Source organism: Schistocerca serialis, chromosome 12, assembly GCF_023864345.2.
Source record: "Schistocerca serialis cubense isolate TAMUIC-IGC-003099 chromosome 12, iqSchSeri2.2, whole genome shotgun sequence".
NCBI lineage: Eukaryota > Metazoa > Arthropoda > Insecta > Orthoptera > Acrididae > Schistocerca > Schistocerca serialis.
Window position 1 is genome coordinate 31,348,128 of NC_064649.1, and position 21,564 is coordinate 31,369,691.

Sequence of the window (21,564 nt, forward strand, 5' to 3'; positions counted from 1 at the left end):
CATAGAGAGCTGCATCAAACCAGTCTCAGGACTGAAGACCACAACAACAACAACAACAACAACATCTTGGCTGATAATAATAAAACTGGATTAACTACAATGTGTAAAGAGGCATCTGAACTGTCATTTTCCCCACACTCCAAATACAAATGAAATGAGAAGAAACCTTAATATGGGGCAAAACGGGAAGTACCTAATGTCACCCACTTCAAGGGGTTTGCAGGTTATGTATGTAGATGAAAATGTATATATCTTGTGTGTGTGTGTGTGTGTGTGTGTGTGTGTGTGTGGCGCGCGCGCGTGCGCGCGCGCAGCTAACACACAGTTTGCCTGTACTGCTCCTCGTGAACATGACTAACTGAAACATACGGGCACCTTTTTGGATGCATTTTTCCTTAAAGAAATTAGCACCAATTAAAATTACACTGAAGCACCAAAGGAACTGGTATAGGCATGAGTATTCAAACACAGAGATATGTAAGCAGGCACAATACGGTACTGCAGTCGGCAATGCCTGTATAAGACAACAAGTGTCTGGCACAGTTGTTAGATCAATTACTGCTGCTGCAATGGCAGGTTATCAAGATTTAAGTGAGTTTCAACAAGGTGTTATAGTCGGCGAACGAGCAATGGGACACAGCATCTCTGAAGTGCTGATGAACTGGGGATTTTCCCGAACGACCATTTTACAAGTATACCGTGAACATCAGGAATCTGATAAAACATCAAATCTTCGACATTGCTGTGACTGGAAAAATTTCCTGCAAGAACAAGGAGAACGGCGACTGAAGAGAATCATTCAAGGTGATACAAGTGCAACCCTTCTGCCAATTGCTGCAGATTTCAATGCTGGACCTTCAACAAGTGTCAGTGTGCGAGCCATTCAACGAATCATCATCAATATGGGCTTCTGGAGGTGAGGCCCACACGTGTACCCTTGATGAGTGCACAACACAAAGCTTCACGCCTTGCCTGGGCCTGTCAACACCAACATTGGACTGTTGATGGTCAGATGAGTCTCGTTTCATAATGTATTGAGCAGATAGACGTGTATGGGTATGGAAACAATAACATGAATCCATGGACCCTGCATGGTAGCAGGGGACTGTTCAAGGTGGTGGAGGCTCTGTAATGGTGTGGAGCGTGTGTAGTTGCAGTGATATGGCACCCCAGATATGTCTAGATACGACTCTGACAGGTGATATGTGTGGTGTCACCGCCAGACACCACACTTGCTAGGTGGTAGCTTTTAAATCGGCCGCGGTCCACTGGTATACGTTGGACCCGCGTGTCGCCACTGTCAGTAATTGCAGACCGAGCGCCACCACACGGCAGGTCTAGATAGACTTACTAGCACTCGCCCCAGTTGTACAGCCAACTTTGCAAGGAAAGGTTCACTGACAACTACGCTCTCATTTGCTGAGACGATAGTTAGCGTAGCCTTCAGCTACATCATTTGCTACGACCTAGCAAGGCACCGTATTCAATTGATATTTATTATGTGAAGCATGTATCATCAAGAGAGATGTTCTACAATTGTGGATTAAAGTTAAGTATTACATCATCTACGTACTTTATTTGCAATTCTCAAGATATTGTCCTGTTCCAGACCTCACGCCAGTCTGCGTGTAATTAAACGCGTGCATTTCGGCCTCCTCTAGCAACACAGTGTTGGCACTTCTGCCAACACTACAATATGTACGTAAGCATCCTGTCCATTGTGCATTCCGGTGGGCTTGTGCAATTCCAGCAGGACAACGTGAAACCCCACATGTCCCGAATTACTACAGAGTGGTTCCAGGAACACTCTTTTGAGTTTAAACACTTTTGCAGGCTACCAAACTCCCCAGACAAGAACATTACTGAGCATATCTGGGATGCATTACAACATGCAGTTCAGAAGGGATCTCCAGCCCCTCATACTCTTATGGATTTATGGACAGCCCTGCAGGATTCATAGTGTCAAATTCTCTCCAGCACTACTTCAGACATTATTCTAGTCCATGCCACGTCATGTTGAGGCAGTTCTTTATGTTCACAGGGGCCCTACTGATATTAGACAGGTGTACCAGTTTCTTTGGCTCTCCAGTGTAGCATATCAACCTACACATAGACATCAGTTTACTGGTTAATTCATTACTGAAATGAAACATAATATCTGTTTGACACTAAACTAAAATCATTTGATAATTAGCCTATACTGAGTGAATGAAAGAATAATGCTAAGTACTTTCTTAAACATCTAACTACTGTGTACAAAACAAATGTGACAATCTTAAAGTTACTTAACACTTTCAAAATTTCTTAGATTTGTATACAAACAGAATTATTGTGTTTCTCAATATAATGCTACAAATCACTATGCCATCTGATAGCACCACAATCAAATATGAAGTCAATCCTAAAAGTCTCTCCTGAGAAGATGAGGTACTGGCAGAAGTAAAACTGTGGGGACAGGTCATGAGTTGCGTGTTCTTGGATAGCTCAGTTGGTAGAGTGCTTGCTTGCAGAAGATAAAAGGTCCCGAGTTAGAGTCCTGGTTGAGCAAATAGTTTTGATCTACCAAGAAGTTTCACCACTAACTTTATACTTAATGTTCCCATGGAACCACATGTGCACAGATTACCACTGTACAGCTGCCATCTGTTGAGTATAGTGCCTTCTGTCAGTTATTTCTCCACGTGTGAAGTTCAGGCCTATGTGTAACAGTGATATTGCACACACGCCCTCTGCCGTATTATGGGCCTGCGAATTTACAATCCTGTGGCCAAGATAATAAAATTAACTATCTCTAGATATCTAATCGGGTGTACAATGTTTGTCTTTCTGAAGATACACCTTACCAAGTTGAAAGCAGTAATCAAAATTAAGAAGATCTTTTGCCTAATGTATTTCATCAGGTTCTTTAATAATTGAGTCTCAGAAGGCTCTCATCATGGCCAGTATTTCTGTAGCTGAATAATCCAAAGAATGCCCTGTGGAGATACAGTGCTCATCTATGTCTTACCTACTGGCCTGCAAAAGGCAAATGTGGTGAGCACGTTCCATGTACCTTTTGTGCACTGTGTGCACAGTTTAATCAATGTAAGCTTTACCATACTGATGTGGTGTCCTGTAGACACCAACTGTCTGCAAATCCAAATCATTCTTTAGTGTCGAGAACGCAGTTCTTTGTAGGTGGCTGGAAGATTATTTTAACATAATTTTTCTTTACGATTTTACCTAATTCAGACAAAATATTGCCCACATACGAGAGGAACGCTCTGGGCTTCAAGAGGCCTGTGTCTTCTTTATCTTGTGACTTGTATGTTTACTCCTGATTGAAGCTGTGCTAATATGATGTGAAGAATATCTCTTTTCTTTCAATACAAATTGTAGGTTTTCCAGCTCCTTTGCAAGGCTGTCTCTATCATATAAAATATGTACTGGGTGTCTACTGTCCAAAGGACAGCCATAAATTGGAAAACTGTGGTGGCAACTAGATGCCTGCACATACAGATCTGTATATATGGGACCTTGGTAAACTAAACACCCTAATGACCGATCAGTTTTGTGACTGAGTAAGACATATAGAAATCGTAGATGGCCACCTTTTTCCATTCCCACTGTACATTGCATATTCCTGTGGATTGAATTTAGATGATATAAAAATAGTAAAATAATCCCTGGAAAGCCATGTACATGGAACTGTTAAATGATACCGAATGTCTAAGTAGTACTGCTGGGTATCTAGAGTTTCCAGACAATCTCTATTATGTGATGTCCACAAAGCAAAACCTGTTTAATTGCTGCCTTCAACAAGTTGTATCCTGAATCCTCACTGAAAGTGGCTAAGGAACTGAACTGCATTCTAGATCCACACAGAGTGGCAAAGTCTTTCCCACACAACTGGTGACAGCAATAATACGACAGCTGCTTGCGTATGCACAGTTCTTATGAGGTTTAAGGAGGGCATTAAGGCAGCTGTCTTACTGTGCACCAGGAAATTATCCAGTTACCCATATAAACTTAATATTAGCAATCCCACAAGGTTCCCCAACACGTTGCAATGAATTTTCTTGCAACCTCGTGCCATGTGATGTGCCACAGGCAAAGCTGACTGCACCTTCCACATGGAGAAGGGACAATTACATACTTCATTTGATGTTAATGTATTATGACATTTTTTGGAAACCGAGTGCCACCACTTTAGGTACCAATATCAGTTCTGCAAACAGAAATCTTGTGAAATTCAGCTCGCTATACATCTACATCCACATTTTGCAAGCCACCTTACAGGGTGTAATAGGGAGTACATTGTCACCACTGGCACTTCCCCCTTTTCTTGTTCGTCATGTACAGTTTGCAGGAAGAATGATTCCCAGTAAGTATCCAAGTGAATTCAAATCTGTCTAATTTTATTTTCGTGCTCTTTTCACAAGCTATATATACAAGGAAGCAATATACTGATTGAATCTTCTAGCAATGTACACTCTTGAAACTTTAATTGTAGACAATACTGGAGTTTACTGAGCATCTTACGGCTTTCACACTTACTAAATGAACCTATAATAAAACACATTGCTCTTCTTGGGATCTTTTCTATTTCCTCTATCTGGTACTGATCACACAACTGATGAGCAATATTCAAGTATTGGTCAAATGAGTGCTTTGTAAGCTACTTTCTTTGTTGATGGGCTACATTTCCTGAGAGTTCTTCCAATGAATCTCAGTCAGGCATCTGCATTACTCATGATTCATTTTATGTGGTTGTTCCACTTCAAACTGCTCCATATGCATAATCTCAGATATTTTCTGGAAGTAACTGCTTCCAGTAATTGTTCTGCAATTGTGCAATCATACAATAAAGTGTCTTTCTGTATATATATATTCATAATTGTTACATTTTATAAAATGGAGAATCAATTGCCACTCCCTGCACCATGTGTCAATGCTCTGCAGGTCTTCCTGCATTTCACTACAAATTTTCTAGCATTGCCACTTCTCTGTATACAACAACATCGTGCACAAAAAGCCTCATGGAACTTCTGACAGTATCTACTAGTTCATTCATATGTATCGCATAATGTAACAGTTCTATAACACACTCTTGGAGCCATGCCACTTTTAGGTCAGAAGATTTTCCTCTGTGTGGAATGACTACTATGTTTTATTTGCTACAAAATCTTCTATGCACTCACACAGCTGGCCTAATAGTGACTATACACTTGTATTTTGTTCATTAGGTGGCACTGCGGAACTGTACTGAATGCCTTCCTGCAGTCAAGGACCACACGTACACCTGGCCACCTGTATCCACTGCTTTCTGCGTCTCATGGACAGACAGAGCAAGAGAGCTGGGTTTCACATGATCACTGTTTATGATCATTGTTTTTGGAACACACATTGATTCCTAAAGGAGAGATTTTCAGTCTCTAGAAATGTCATAATATGTGGGCATAAAACATGTTCTGAAATTCTACAACAGAACGACGTAACAGATACAGACCTATAGTTTTGCAAGTGTGTCTGATGGCCATTCTTGAAAATGGGTATGAGCCCCCCCCCCCCCCCCCGCCCCCCTTCCCGAATCATTAGGAATGCTTCATTCCTGTAAGTGTAAGACACTTACAGTAAGCGGCTGCTAAAGTGGGGTGCACGTAAGAAGATAGCAACACAATGGGTTCTCTCTCTCTCTCTCTCTCTCTCTCTCTCTCTCTCTCTCTCTCTCTCTCTCCCCCCCCCCTCCCCACCCCCCCTGTCCCATGCCTCACACTCCACACTCCAGCTGCTGCCAACCCTGGCAACTGGCAACACAAGGGTGAGCACTACAATGACCAAGTCAATGTTTCTGCTTCTGACTCTGCCTAGCAGAATTTATATGCTTGTGAAAACTATTGCTATCATTTCTTAATGTAAAACTCGTAGTGTTTGTTTTACATGAGCCATAATTAACACTATAGTGGTTAAGTAACGTTGCTATACCTAAACTATACATTAAGAGGACAAAAGTTATGGGACACTAATATGCACAGATACAGATGGCAGTAATATCACATACAGAACACATAAAAGGATGGTACATTGGTGGAGCTGTTATTTGTACTCAGGTGATTCATGTGAAAATGTTTCCAATGTGATTATGGCCGCATGACAGAAATTAACAGCTTTGAACACAGAATAGTAGTTTCAGCTCAACACATGGGACATCCTATTTTGGAAATCAGTTGGGAATCCAATTTCGAGATCAGTGTACAAAGAGTGTGCCGAGAATATCAAATTTCTTGCATTACCTTTCATTATGGACAAAGCAGTGGCCAATTGCCCTCAATAAATGAGCAAGAGCAGCAGTGTCTGCAAATATCTGTCAGTGGTAATAGATGAGTAACACTGCATGAAATAACCACTGAAATCAATGTGCGATGTATCCGTTATGACGATGCAGTGAAATCTGGCGTTAATGCACTATGGCAGCAGACAACCGACGCGCGTGCCTCTGCTAACAGCACGCCATCGCCTGCAGCATCTCTGCTGGTCTCGTGACCATATCGGTTGAACTCTAGACAATTGCAAAACCGTGGCATGATCATAAGAGTCCCAGTTTCTATCGGTTACAGCTGATGGCAGTGTTCGAGTGTTGTGGCGCAACACCATACGAAGCAATGGTTCCAAGTTGTCAACAAGGCACTGTGCAAGTTGGGGTTGGCTCCATAACGTTGTGGGTTGTGTTTACAGGGAATGGACTGGATACTCTGGTCCAAGTGAACTGATCATTGAATGGAAATAGTCACTTGCGGCTAATTGGAGACCATTTTCAGCCATTCATGGATTTTAAATTCCCAAACAACAATAGACTTTTTATGGATGGCAATGCTCTATGTAACCAGCCACACCTGTTCGTGATCAGTTTGAAGAACATTCTGAACCATATGAGGGAATGGTCTGGCCACCCATATCAAGTGACATGAATCCCATTGAACATTTATGGGACATAATTGAGAGGTTAGTTCATGCACAAAATCCTGCACCAGCAACACTTTTGCAACTGTGGATGGCTGTAGAGGCAGCAAGACTCAATATTTCTGCAGTGGACTCCCAACAATTTGTTGAGTCCACACCATGTCAAGTTGCTACAGTGCACTGGGCAAAAGGAGGTCCAACACGATATTAGGAGGCATCTCATGACTTTTGTCCTCTCATTGTAAAAGAGTGAGGAATTACTGCACTCCCTTTCTTTTGCCATTTTTCTCTGAAGTGTTTGAAAGCATTGCAGCAAAACAGATTGAAAAATTTCTTATTATAATGATATAATTTTAAAAACCAGTTTGTATTAAAACAAGGAAAAAGCCTGTAAAGCTACCAATGCTCCTCATTAAATAAGAGCAGAAAGATCACAAGAATATTCTGTGGTCTGATCAAAGCATTTGAGCCAGAGAACCAATCCTTAATTCTACAAAAATTACAGATGCATGGAATCTGAGGCACTGCTATACAATGGTTCAACTATTACTAAACAGATAGGAAACAAAGAGTAATTCTAACTTCAAATTCGAGCAGTTACTCCTCTAATTGGAAATTGATAGTGGATACCTACCTGTTTGCAAATCACTTGCATGATTCTTACTGAAATACTGTTCAGGTGTGTTGGACGATACCAAACAGAGCTAACGTGGGATACTGAATGTATACAGAGAATGTTAGTATGAATGGTCACAGGTTTGTTTTCCCACTGAAAACTGTCACAGAGATTCTAAAGGAACTAAACTGGCAGAAGCTTGACAACAGATGCAAATTATCCCAAGAAAGTTTCAAAAACCAGCTTTAAACAAAGAATCTAGGAACACACTTCAATCCCCTATGTATTGCTCCCATAAGGATCATGAGGGCAAGATTATACTCAGTACAGTGTGCACAGAGGCACTTAAATAATCATTCTTCCTGTGATTTATGCGTAAATGGAATGGGAAGAAGCCCTAGTAACTGGCACAGTGAGAAGTAGCCTCTGGCTTTCAGAGTACGACTGTAGATGTAGATGGCTCAGACAATGATAATTAAGTTTAAATATGTAAATGGGACATATTCGGTAATCCTCTAATCATTTATAAAGATGGTTATACCCACATTTAGTCTTCTGCCCCTTGAAGAAATTATAGTTTGCCAACAATGGGTGTCCGAGTCTAAAATGGATCTCTTTCTTGCAGACAGAGGCATTGTGCTAACTATAAGAGTGTAAGGAGACCGACATGCATCACGAATGACTGAATGTAAAATCATCATCTTCTTCTTATTTCTCTTGTGTCTTTGCTCTGCATTGGCACAGGGTTGGCAATGTTGTTATTAAAATATTTGGTATGGTTAATTTAAGGGGTGGCCAAATGCCCTTGCTGTCACCACTCCATTACTCCCCACCACCTCCCCCACCTCCGGTACAATATGTGTGTACCCCAACTATCTGCATGTAGTGTTATTCATGTGAAAATAAGAGAAAATTTTCTAAATGTCGCAAATTGTGTAACTGAGATGGGATCTGGTAACAGCCTGTTATTCAGTTCATCAGACGTGGGAAACCACCTAAAAACCACATCCAAGCTCGCTGGCACACCGATCCCCCTCGTTAATCTGCTGGCAGATTTGATCCGAGGCTGGTGCACTTTCCCATCCCAGAAGCGGTATTTTTACACACACGGCTATTTGGTTGGGGTACACTCAGAGTCAACAACAAAAATTACCCTGTTGGCATTTTTTGTGATCTTGCCAAGGCCTCTGGCTGTGTTGACCAGAAAATTCTGCTACAAAAACTGAGGTAGTTCAAAACGGTTCAAATGGCTCTGAGCACTATGGGACTTAACTTCTAAGGCCATCAGTCCCCTAGAACTTAGAACTAGTTAAACCTAACTAACCTAAGGACATCACACACATCCATGCCCGAGGCAGGATTTGAACCTTCAACTGTAGTGGTCGCGCAGTTTCCCACTGTAGCGCCTAGAACTGCTCGGCCACCCCGTCCGGCAACTGAGGTGGTATGGCATTAAAGATCTTCCCATTGCATGGATGGAGTCATATCTTAAATATTAAATATAGTGCACAGAATGTTTCGGTGCTTGGCCCGGTCCTGTTCTTGATCTACATAAATCATTTACTGGGAGCATGGGAGGAGTCTGCAAAAACCGAAATGTTTGCCGATGACACAAGTGTTATCAACAAGGGGTCCAACCCACCATCTTCTGTGGCACTGCAGCTAAAGAGGGTGTCACATACTCAATATTTATTGCACGATAATATTGTGTCAATATATGAGATGCATTCAATAAGTACAGCAACACATTTACATTGGAAAAAAAGGCAGAATTGGTTGCGAGACATTGTGGAATATTCTCACTTTAGCTCCTATACTTTCTTGAAGTGCTAACAGGTGATGGCACTATACACAGTCTTCAAATGGTTCAAATGGCTCTAAGCACTATGGGACTTAACATCTGACGTCTTCAGTCCTCTAGACTTAGAACTACTTAAACCTAAGGATATCACACACATCCATGCCCAAGGCAGGATTCAAATCTGCGACTGTAGCAGCAGCACGGTTCTGGACTTAAGTGCCTAGAACCGCTCGGCCACAGCGGCCGGCCCGCAGTCTTCAAAATGGTGTCTGTGATGGAGGCATGTTCCCAGCAGGTAGCTGTCATTGAGTCCCTTTCAGCAGAAAACCAGAGTTTCAAAGATATTCGCAAGTGCCTGCAGAATACCTACAGAGACCTGGCAGTGAACAAAGCATGGTGAACCATTGGGAAAGGCCTCTGCCATCATTGCAACAAGGTTGCACAATCCTATCCAATTTCCTCTGTGCTGGCCAGCCACACACATCTGTGACTCCTGCACTGTCAGAGTCTGCAGACACCCTCATTTGAGGCTGCCTTTGCAGCGAATGTGTCATCGCTTGACAATGTGGAACTTGCATGTATTGTAACTGCTGTTGCTATGTGCTTGCTTTAAACACCTCACTGCACAACTGTACGATTCTGTTGGCAGTACTGACACACATCCACCAGTCGACGTACTCAAAAGTGTCCCTTGTCACCTAACAGAAGACCATAAAGAGCAAAGAAGGACAATCTGTCCAGGATTCCTTGCATGTTACGAGACTGATGATGACAACTGTTTGCTGAACATCATCACAGGCAATGAAACATGGGTTCATCACTTCCACTTCGAACCTGAAACAAAACAGCGATCCACGGAGTGGCACCACACCACCTCCCCTCCAAAGTTCCAAGTCACACCTTCAGCTGGAAATAGTCTTCTGGGACTCTGAAGGTGTTATTCTGCTTGATGTCCTCCCTCATGGTGTAAGTGTACAGTGCTACCCTCGGGACATTGAAGAAATGACTTCAGCATGTTTGTCACCACAAAAATGGAAACGAATTTTTCCTTCTCCACGGCAACACAAGGCCTCGCGCCATTCTACACACCTGAGAGGAGTTCGCAAAAATCCTCATGCACCATACACCCCGTATCTTGCACCTTCCAACTTCAATCTGTTTGGCCCAATGAAGGAGGCACTTCCACAGGACGCAGTTCATGGATGATGCGGAGGTTATTTATCCAGCAAGATATTGGCTCCAGCCAACCAGTAAAGTGATAGCAGGCATACAAGCCCTCTGAGTAATGTGGTGTAAGGCCATTGCATTGAACAGAGATTACACTGAAAAATAGGATTTGTAGCCAAAAGAGTGAGGAATAATATGGCAATGGGAATCCTGAATAAAACAAAGCTGCCTTCAGACACAAGTGTGTTGCATTATTTATTGACCATACATCATATTTTGCCAAAAGTCCTGAGGCCAAGAATGGCAGGATATTATTGCACAATATTTATGCATGGGATGGGTCAGAACTCTGCCTTCGCAGCAAATGTGTCATCGCTTGACGGTGCGGAACTTGCGTGTATTGCAATTGCTGTTGCTATGTGCTTGCAAAAAGAAAAACAAGAGGAAGTGGTGGTGGTTAAAAAAAGTGGCCTGGAAAGCACTCTACACACAGCCATAATAAAATGCAAAGAGAAAATGCAGCAGATAAGGGTGACTATGGGAATTTTTTTAAAGATGAATGAGGAATCTTTCAACAAACTGAAGAATGGTACTGTTCACATGCTAGTTGGATTTAACTTTCTGCAATGCTGGAAGTGATCTATGAACATGAAAAGATTAAGATACTTCATTGTAGAGGATACACAGGTAGTGCTGTTATGTATTTCTGCAACAAATAATTCAAGCTTTGAAAATGAACAAATAAGTATTTGCATTGTTATCTCCCAGCACTTAAAAACACTTTTGTCGAATATTTCTACAGCTAGTTACTGAATATGTACTAAATATGTAATCAAACAACTCCCCTGAATGCACATCAACAGATGATTCCTTTGTCTTTCCCTACTCACATTCATACAACATTGCAAAATCAGTTGTTTACATGTTTGCAAATCACGAAGTCTCAGCAGGGACAGGCGTGTACGGTGGAATACAACCCTTACATGGTACAATATACTGAGCGAGCACCAATATTTTTAAAGCTCTGCTGTCTCCTTGAACGTACTGCGAAAACAGTCAAAACTGCTCTCACACAGTCAATATTAATGCATAATACTCATAATTGTGCAATGAATATTGAGTGTGTGAAGCTACCTTAACCAGACCTCAACTAATGCTCCTTACACAAGAACATCCTCGTACTTCATCTTGTTACAGACACTGGCATTCTTGCAATACCATACTGTGCTTCCACAAGTACAAAAGTCATGCTTTTTCAGAAGTACATTTGACTCATTTCATGATTAAAAGTGCATTCTGAGAAGCTACATGTATTCTGCTACTGCTATTTCCATTTCTTAGATAACTTATCTTCAAGGAGATTTCCAAACCATACATCTTTTTTGGGTCAAGTGTTAATATGCCCAACAGGCCAACCTGAACCTCTCTGACTATTTTACTGGAAATAAATTGACACTGGCCATTTTGCCTCCTAGCAGTAGCTGGGATAAACAAGTTGACTTAGGCAAAGCCTCATTACACTTGAATGTGTTTAATGCAACAGAGATGCATCAAGCACACAGGATGTCACCCACTAAATGACTCCAGAGCACACTTCCAGACTGAAGTTCACCTTACATAGATTTGTACCATCCATGCATTTGGATCATCACTGTCTGACAAACAATTATCTACTGGTAAATTCATCACACTCATCCACGACAATGTCAATGTTTGCATCAACTACAGTAGTACCATCTAAAGTGTCCCCTCCTTCCCAACCCAAGTTTGACCCTAAATTACTAATATCTCTACAGGCCCCCCTTCATTGAACACTTTTTGCTACATACATATTTGTTTGCTCTGACTCCAATGTTGGACAATGCCTGGTACAATGTTCTCATTACTTTCTTTTTTCTAGTCTGCTGTCACAGGTGTACAATACTGATACATGCATTCTGAGTACATTAATGCCTGTATTGTTAGCCACAGGGTTTACATCACAAGTATACTTCTGGCACTGGCCTCTTTTGTTTGGCTGGAGCTCAAGTGGGAGCCACTGGCAAGTTGCAAAGACTTGTCTGCAGAGGGAGTTCATGAGTGACACAGAGAGACAGTAGGCAGAGGACCAATGGGCATCGGTAGAGCGTCATAGGTGGGGGTGCACCCGGGTGGAAGTGGTGACTTCGGAGTGTGTAGTGGCTGTTGCAAAGCTTCACGGGAGCTGTGCGTTGTGTGGCAGAACTGGGCTTTGTTGGGGCAATATGTGTCATCTCAGGGAATAGCTTGCAGCATTCAGTCCATGTGAGCTGCTCTGCTAATTGTTATCCTTCTCGGTGAGTCTCGTTATTTTAAAGGTTCTGTTTGGAAGTTGTTCAGTTTTCACTATTAATGGTTACTGTCAAAGCTCTCCTATCCGCAACATACTGAGCTCCTACACCATGTCAGCAAAGTTGTTATTTAACTTGGCTCAGTTGTGCCTGTCTTCTTAGGCCTCTCCAGCACCTCACATTCTATGAAACTTCCAGCTTGCTAATTGGTCACTAGTACCATAATTCTGGAAGTTCATCACCTGACCTGAAAGGAAGATCTAGAAGATAAAGTCTCAACATATCAGGGTAGGTCAGTGTTCTATCTTTCCCTTACATTGCTGTTTTCAGTGAATGTGTTTCATAGCAGTTTTTGGTTCTACAGGGGTAGATGCAGCAAACTATGTTAAAGAGACCTCTCTCCAGCAGTTTGTGTTTACATAGGAAGCCAACAATATTTCCATCATTTTAACATGGAGAAATCATTGTGAATAGTAATAAGAACAATAAATATACATTTCACATGGTGGATAGGAAAGAAATTTCAGATTTTAGCGGATGGTGGTTGGATTTCTACCTACAGCCTTGCCACAGTGGTAACACCAGTTCCCATCAGATCACTGAAGTTAAGTGTTGTTGGGCTTGGCTAGCATTTGGATGGGTCAACTGCCCAGGTCTGCCAAATTATGTTGGCAAGTGGGGTGCACTCAGCCCTTGTGAGGCCAATTGAGTAGCTACTTCATTGATAAGTAGCAATCTGTAGAACGCCAGTGTTATTTCTCCTGATAACGATGTTCTCCTGAGTAGTCCCTGCCCTGATATCCAAATGGGGGACTATTTTACCTCTGAAATATCTTACACAAGAGGATGTCATCATCACATAACCACACAGTAGAGCTGCATGCCCTCAGGAAAAATTATGGCTGTAGTTTCCCCCTGATTTCAGCCTTTCACAGTACCAGCAAAGCACAGCTGGTTTGGTTGATGTTACAAGGCCAGGTAAGTCAATCATTCAGACTATTGGTCCTGCAACTACTGAAAAGGCTGCTGTCCCTCCTCAGGAACAACATGTTTGTCTGACCTCTCAACATATACCTCCTCCGTTGTGGTTGCACCTATGGTACAGTTATCTGCACTGCCTCCCCACCAACGGCAAGGTCCACGGTTTGTGGGGGGTGGGAGTATCATCATAGTGCCCAGAAATGAGGAATGTCCTACCAACAATCAACCCATCCCTCTTAATGCGGTATTCCATCACCCATTCAACCAATCTGACATCCTGGTCCATCCATATACCACACCCACTCACAACATCGTGCCACATGTGTCACATCCCTGTGGAAGACTCCGGTGCAAAACCCATCAATTTACACAGCTGTCGCATCCTGCTAAACACCTATAACAGGTGTATTCTATACCATCAGAGGCAGGATCAGCTGCGAAAGCAGCCACGGCACATACCAGCTCTACTCCAATTTCTAAGCAGCATTTGATGTGTGTATGACCACCAACCAGCTGTCTACCAGAATGAATGGCCACCACTAAATTGTGGCCCAGAGCAGTGTTGACCACCTAATGGCAGAACAGTCTACTGACCACAGCATGCTCAATTTCAATGGCTGTGTCACACCTCATTCCTTCTAGACCCTTACCACAGCACTAGCTTTTCTGAACTACGGGAGGAATTATCCTTGCAACACATCCTTTGTTCCAGTGGCCTCAATAACTGCTATCCCCTGCTCTGCACCCAATTCCACCCTGTCCCAGTACTCTTACCTTCTCTCATCCTGCACCCACACCCTCTTCTCCCTCCTCTTTCTACATTCTGTCACCCACTCACCGACATCATCGCCATCATGTGCTGCGCTACCTCACCGACTCTGGAGCCCATGTGTTGCATATCTATCCTGCGCAGCTCCTGCTCCCCTCCCCCCCTCCCCCACGTTCCAGCCATCCCTCCCCAACCCTCCCTCCTGCTCCTCACCTTCTTTCTCACCTCCCTACGACCCCTCGCCACAAGTCAAGTTGCAGAACTACAATCCCAAAATTGTGTATTCAGCAGGCACAAGGTAGCTGTACAGGTATGCAGTGTGTGTGATGGGAGGGGGGGGAGGAGGAGGAGGGGGGGGCATGCTATTTTTCAGCATTTAAAGATGCAATTTACAGTAGGTGTTCACAGTGGCGGGTGCTGTGTAAGACCACAAGAGGACGTGAACACCCTAACTTTTGACACCTTGTGAATTCATTGCTTATTTTTGTTTGAATACTGTGAACATAGCATAGATGCTGGAATCTGAAAGAAGGAGCACTTACATCTACTGTGCTACTGCCTCTCTAGACTCCGTGAAACTTGGCATCAGGGTCTCATGCACATCTTCAGTTGTGCACATTTTAAGGAGCTTTTGCGCATGTGCAACTAGTGAGACGTAATTGCCTTATGCACCAAATACATGTAGATATCACAAACAATGTGCATAATTCACGATGAGCACAGCTACCCCTTGCCACTAAGCTAGAAGTTTCCATCAGTGCCACTAGATGGTAGCACACTGCAGCAGAATTTTATTCCCGTTCACTTGACATAAACTCTGCTAGATGATAGCACACTCCTCAGATACGCTGATTCTCTCACTATATACTACGGTAAAATCACATCGGACTTCAGTATATGTTAAAATTGTACTGACAGTAAACCTATTTTGTAGATTTCTAAATGAGTTACAGTATACTAAGTTATGAATTTTATGATACAGTAATCCATTTGAGGCACTGAGAATCATAACGGCCTAAAGCACATCACCGTCGATTGAAGCACTGCATTTATTCATTCTTCTGGACTCTGTTGATCTTATGGTGCATCAGCTTTATCTGTGCTGTAGTCCCACACTGAACATATGAAACTTCACAAAAAGCTGTATCACTGGTTTCTGGTACGCTCTTAAAAGTGGAATTGACAGCATTGTTCTTTAGGTCCTTATGGATCTCAGCACCTCATCTGCATTCTAGTCAAGTACCATGTTGATAGACATTGCTACTTGAGTTTAATCATTTCCACAAACGGCACTTTGTGTTTAGAGTTGGTTGTTTACTGTGTGGGAATTGGCTTTCATGTGCAGTGTAAACATGAAATATGTTGCATCTATTTTAAATGCTTACAGAAAAGTAAAGCTGTGAGGAGGGGTCGTGAGTCATGCTTGGGTAGCTCAGTCAGTAGAGCACTCGCCCGTGAAATGCAAAGGACCTGAGTTCGAGTCTTGGACCAACACACAACTTTAATGTGCCAGGGAGTTTCGTATCAGCATGTACATCACTGCAGAATCAAAATCTCATTCTGCAAACAGAAAAGGTAAATCACCAGGAAATGTTAGCCGCAAAGGAACTACGGCCTCCGAGAACAGATTCCTTGATTGAGAGAGTGATGAAATCAAATAAGTGTGCCTACAAGCGAACATTTAACAAGGAAATGTACAGTCAGCACAAGTTGTTGTGTGAGTGCAGCGTAAGAATATCAGATTTTCAGGCCAAAAGTAAATTCATGAACTAATACATCTGTTAGGGATCTTGTACATTTGTCCCAAAGACTGGAAAAGCACAAAAATTCCCACAAACACAAAAATGCAAAGTGGAGAGCTGTGAAAGCTTACATGTTATTTCATAACTGCCCTACACTGTACTCAATTATGTACAAAACAACAAAATTCCACAACAATAATTCTTTCTTTTGTCAGACAAGTTATGAATCTTTATTATTATCACCACCACCACCGTTATTATTACTGGCAGTGGTTGTAGTTGTATAAACTTGTTGATAAGCATAACTGTTGTACAGCAGATGCTATTAATTTCAGACATTCAAATTTAACTGAATCTAAAAATTTGTATGAATGTGTACCCACAAGCCACCACTGGGCATTCGATAAGTAATGTGACACATTTCTTTTTTGAAAGCAGGTTTGTTTTATTCAGGCTTCCAATACACCATATCCCCCCCCCCCCCCCTCCTTCTTGCTAAGAAACCCTATTTTTCAACATAATCTCCATATGCAATGTGGTGGCTTTACTGGGAGGGCTGCATGCCCACATGGTATTGCTCTACTGGTCAACGCTCAAGCCAACATCTTGTTGCATCAGTAACCTCCCCACCATCCACATACTGCTTCCCACAGAGTGCATTCTTCACTGGACCAAACAGATGAAAGTCAGAAGGTGCGAGATCCGGGCTGTAGGGTGGATGAGGAAGAATGATCCAATGAAGTTCCATTAGCTCCTCTCCGATGTGCAGAATTGTGTGAGGTCTTGCATTGTCATGGAGAAGGAAAAGTTAGTCTGAATTTTTGTGGCAATGAAATGCTTACGTCATTTATTCAATCTCCTGAGCGTAGCGCTGTACACTTCAGGGTTGATCTTTGTGCCGTGACAGAAGACATCAAACGGAATAACCCCTTCAGATTCCCAGAAGACCATTGCCATTACTTTACCAGGTGAGGGTTCATCCTTTAACATTTTCTTCAGAGGAGAGATGATGTAGCTGCCACTGAAGGGATTGCCGTTTTGTTTCCGGTTCAAGATGTTTGACAAAAAACTGTCACAATTAGCCTCGTAATGCACAAGCAATTCCACATCTATGGCTCCTAATCACTCTTTGTGGTCTTCTGTTAGGCAGCCAAGAATCTAGCAGATGCATATCTTTGACTACCCCAACTGGTGAAGAAGTGTGTTAGCAGTACCAACAGAGAAATCCACATGCGTAGCATGGTGTTTGATTATGACCCATCAATCTTGCATGAAATTATAGGGGCTAAAGCGACAATATTCCTTGACATCTCACAACAAATTCTTCATTTTTTCAACCAAAATCAGCTGAGAAAAAAAGGGTTGCATCTCTGATTGAACGTTTCTCGTGTGTGTTTCTCAAAACCTAGCCTACGTTAATATGGGGTCTGTCAAGACAGTACCCACCCACTCCCCACCTCTCTCTCTCTCTCTCTCTCTCTCTCTCTCTCTCTCTCACACACACACACACACACACACACACACACACACACACACACACACACACACAAAACTTCAATTCCTCTCAACTGCCTTCTTATGGAAATACAGCAATGAAGGGTATATGGAATGGGGCACAATTGCATATGAGGGGCTTAGAGATGTTCTACATGCCTGTTCTGAAGAAGAATGTAACTCCAGAAGCTGATCTACAGTACTGAACACCTCACCTGTTGGGCTATTTGCTGCCCAATGCCTCACTGAATGGTGAGCAGTTCTCTTCTTTCACTCGACACTGATTTTTCCATATTACCATTCACAGTAGCACCTAAAGGTGGCAGGGGTAAAACACAGGGAGCGAAAGGCTATTTACAATTTGTACAGAAACCAGATGGCAGTTATAAGAGTCGAGGGACATGAAAGGGAAGCAGTGGTTGGGAAGGGAGTAAGACAGGGTTGTAGCCTCTCCCCGATGTTGTTCAATCTGTATATTGAACAAGCAGTAAAGGAAACAAAAGAAAAATTCGGAGTAGGTATTAAAATTCATGGAGTAGAAATAAAAACTTTGAGGTTCGCCGATGACATTGTAATTCTGTCAGAGACAGCAAAGGACTTGGAAGAGCAGTTGAATGGAATGGACAGTGTCTTGAAAGGAGGATATAAGATGAACATCAACAAAAGCAAAACAAGGATAATGGAATGTAGTCTAATTAAGTCAGGTGATGCTGAGGGAATTAGATTAGGAAATGAGGCACTTAAAGTAGTAAAGGAGTCTTGCTATTTGGGGAGCAAAATAACTGATGATGGTCGAAGTAGAGAGGATATAAAATGTAGGCTGGCAATGGCAAGGAAAGCGTTTCTGAAGAAGAGAAATTTGTTAACATCCAGTATTGATTTAAGTGTCAGGAAGTCATTTCTGAAAGTATTCGTATGGAGTGTAGCCATGTATGGAAGTGAAACATGGACGATAAATAGTTTGGACAAGAAGAGAATAGAAGCTTTCGAAATGTGGTGCTACAGAAGAATGCTGAAGATTAGATGGGTAGATCACATAACTAATGAGGAAGTATTGAATAGGATTGGGGAGAAGAGAAGTTTGTGGCACAACTTGACCAGAAGAAGGGATCGGTTGGTAGGACATGTTCTGAGGCATCAAGGGATCACCAATTTAGTATTGGAGGGCAGCGTGGAGGGTAAAAATCGTAGAGGGAGACCAAGAGATGAATACACTAAGCAGATTCAGAAGGATGTAGGTTGCAGTAGGTACTGGGAGATGAAAAAGCTTGCACAGGATAGAGTAGCATGGAGAGCTGCATCAAACCAGTCTCAGGACTGAAGACCACATCAACAACAACAGTAGCACCTACTTTTAAAATCGGTAAATTTTCAGCACTTTTTTTTAACTGATTCATTTTCATTTTATTGTCCGTGTCCATAAAACAATCACTTTGACATTTTGTCTAAAACTTCAGTATGTGCACTTGTCAGGCGAAGGAACAATACAATTAGCGCTAAGCAAAGGGTGGTAAAAAGACTACTCAGTCACAAAGGATTTGAACTGTAATCACAGGCATCATGAATCAGATGTATAAAGGGAATATATACAATAATTACCTTATTCCATTTAACAGATGGAAAGAGAGTAGCTCGAACAACAAATTTTGCTGAATACAAAAGTTCCTGATACAACAGAGAGCTAAAAATACAAAGAGAAAAGAAACTAAGAAATTCCCCAGCATGCTGATGCACAAAAATGAAAGATGAACATGTGAGCTACCTATGACACAACAGCATTCCACTGATAGTTAAGAATGAAGATTATTAACTGAATCAAATGCAAAGCAAACATACTATTACAAGGAATGAATATAAGCACATATTCAGTCCTTAACATGGCAGCTCAGTCTGTACTGCATTATTCCATAAACTCACCAAAAAGATAATGGAAGTATTACACAAATGAGAAAACAGTGTGTAATGTAATTATAAGACATGACGGGACATGCAGGATAAGAAAATAATTCAATTAGTAAACCAGACATCACCTTTCCCTCTGTTGTGTAACGATGTTGTTGTGTGTAACATTTCATTTGTGCATGTACAGAACAGAATATTGACAATATTTATTCTGCATGTCTTAGTATTTTGGAATGTAGGTAATGATGACTGACTTATCTAAAGCATATCCCAAGGTATGGGTAGGTTTGGAGATGACTGTTATATTTTGAATTGGCAAAGCCAAAAAATACAAAAACTTAGTTGTGGTGACATTCTAACCTGGATCATAACCTTGCATGTAGGTTGCGCAAAGAATGCAATGACACATGCATATCCATAATTGTTATAGAACGTATTTTATACATATATATTGCATTTCAATGAGTGATTTATGTTTGCAATTTTACGATGATTGCAAGTCAAACCAAATGAGTAGTATTGGTAAATCCAATGTACCCTACACCACAGGCACCTTCTGTAATGCTCAACCTGCACATGAATATCAAACACGCTTGTGTGTTCTGGGCATTGAAAAGAAAGAAAGGTACCTGGATACAAACAGAAAAGCAGTAAAACTTTACAAAGGGCCATCAGAGAAATCTACGACTGTGGAACAGCTAAACTGTGAATCAATGTTCATATGACTTTTTTAAAATTAAATCGTGGGGACAGCGAGCTGGATCGGTCAAGGTAAGTGATCAGTTTTTACTATTACCAAAAGTAATAACACATTTGCTCTTAATCATACAAGCATAGGTATTGCCAACATCTGTGCATGGGTGGCCCATTGTATACTTTAGCCATAATATTAATTCAAGTGTTCACTTGCAATAGAGCTAGAAATGTGAGTAGTAACATATACTTCATCAATAATTAAAAAGAGATCAACTTTCTAAAACGGGGGGGGGGGGAAATCAGCTTGTGTTTGTAAAACATGGGTGGGAATAAACTAAATGGGAACACAACTAACAATTTAGTACAATGGCTAAGAAAATCAAATCTCTGAGTTACACTTTCCCCATCACAGAATATGTTTAAAATGGTCAGGGATAGCACCATGAAACATTTTGAGAGTATGTAAATTAAAGGTCTAATTTTTTTGTGCCATATTTAAATTATGAACAAGGCATATTTCATTTCAGTGCGGACTGTCAACAAGCTACCGAGTCGCAGTGTTTACAAATATCCACTAAAATAGGATTAGGGTAAATTTTAAGTAGTGAGTTCCACAAAGGACTCAATCCTTCAGTTTAAATCTTTATTTATCCACAAACGTACATACTGTATAAACTTACTCATTTTTTCCTTAAAACTCAAACACTTAACCAAAACAAACAAAAAAATTGGAGCTGCGAGCACCATATCCAATAAACGCACATTACATATTACAAAGCGTAGGCTCAGAAGTGTAAACGTACTGGCGAACTACATATATCAGCCAGCTCTGAGAGTTAGTGTTGTCGTAACATGTGTATTTACAAGTATATTTTGGGAGCTAAATGTCAATATATCTGCTCTTATTTATCGGCACTCACTTGCATCACTGGTCCGCGACCGATTATAGTCTCACCAACCGGAATATCAACTTCATGTTTCGCGTCTCCATCTAACCGCACGAGTGTAATCTTGCTCATTATACGAAATTATTATTAAAATGTAATTGGATTTAATCAAACAGAAGACGAAAGGAAGTAAAAGCATAACAAATTTTCTTTTGCGCCTGAATAAAACCAGTTACCATGACAACCAAAGATCACATACAT

The 21,564-nt window shown here is 41.6% G+C and overlaps 1 protein-coding gene across 1 annotated transcript in view; it reads right to left on the reverse strand.

Annotated features, from left to right (window-relative positions):
* The window catches only part of LOC126428293 (aprataxin and PNK-like factor), an 88,045-nt gene extending 66,498 nt beyond the window's left edge, over nucleotides 1-21,547 (reverse strand). Inside the window, exon 1 of the mRNA XM_050090210.1 lies at nucleotides 21,337-21,547. Coding sequence (XP_049946167.1) covers nucleotides 21,337-21,435 — 99 coding nt within the window. The 5' untranslated portion in view covers nucleotides 21,436-21,547. The remainder of the gene's footprint in view (nucleotides 1-21,336) is intronic.
* Between the last annotated feature and the right edge of the window lie 17 nt (nucleotides 21,548-21,564).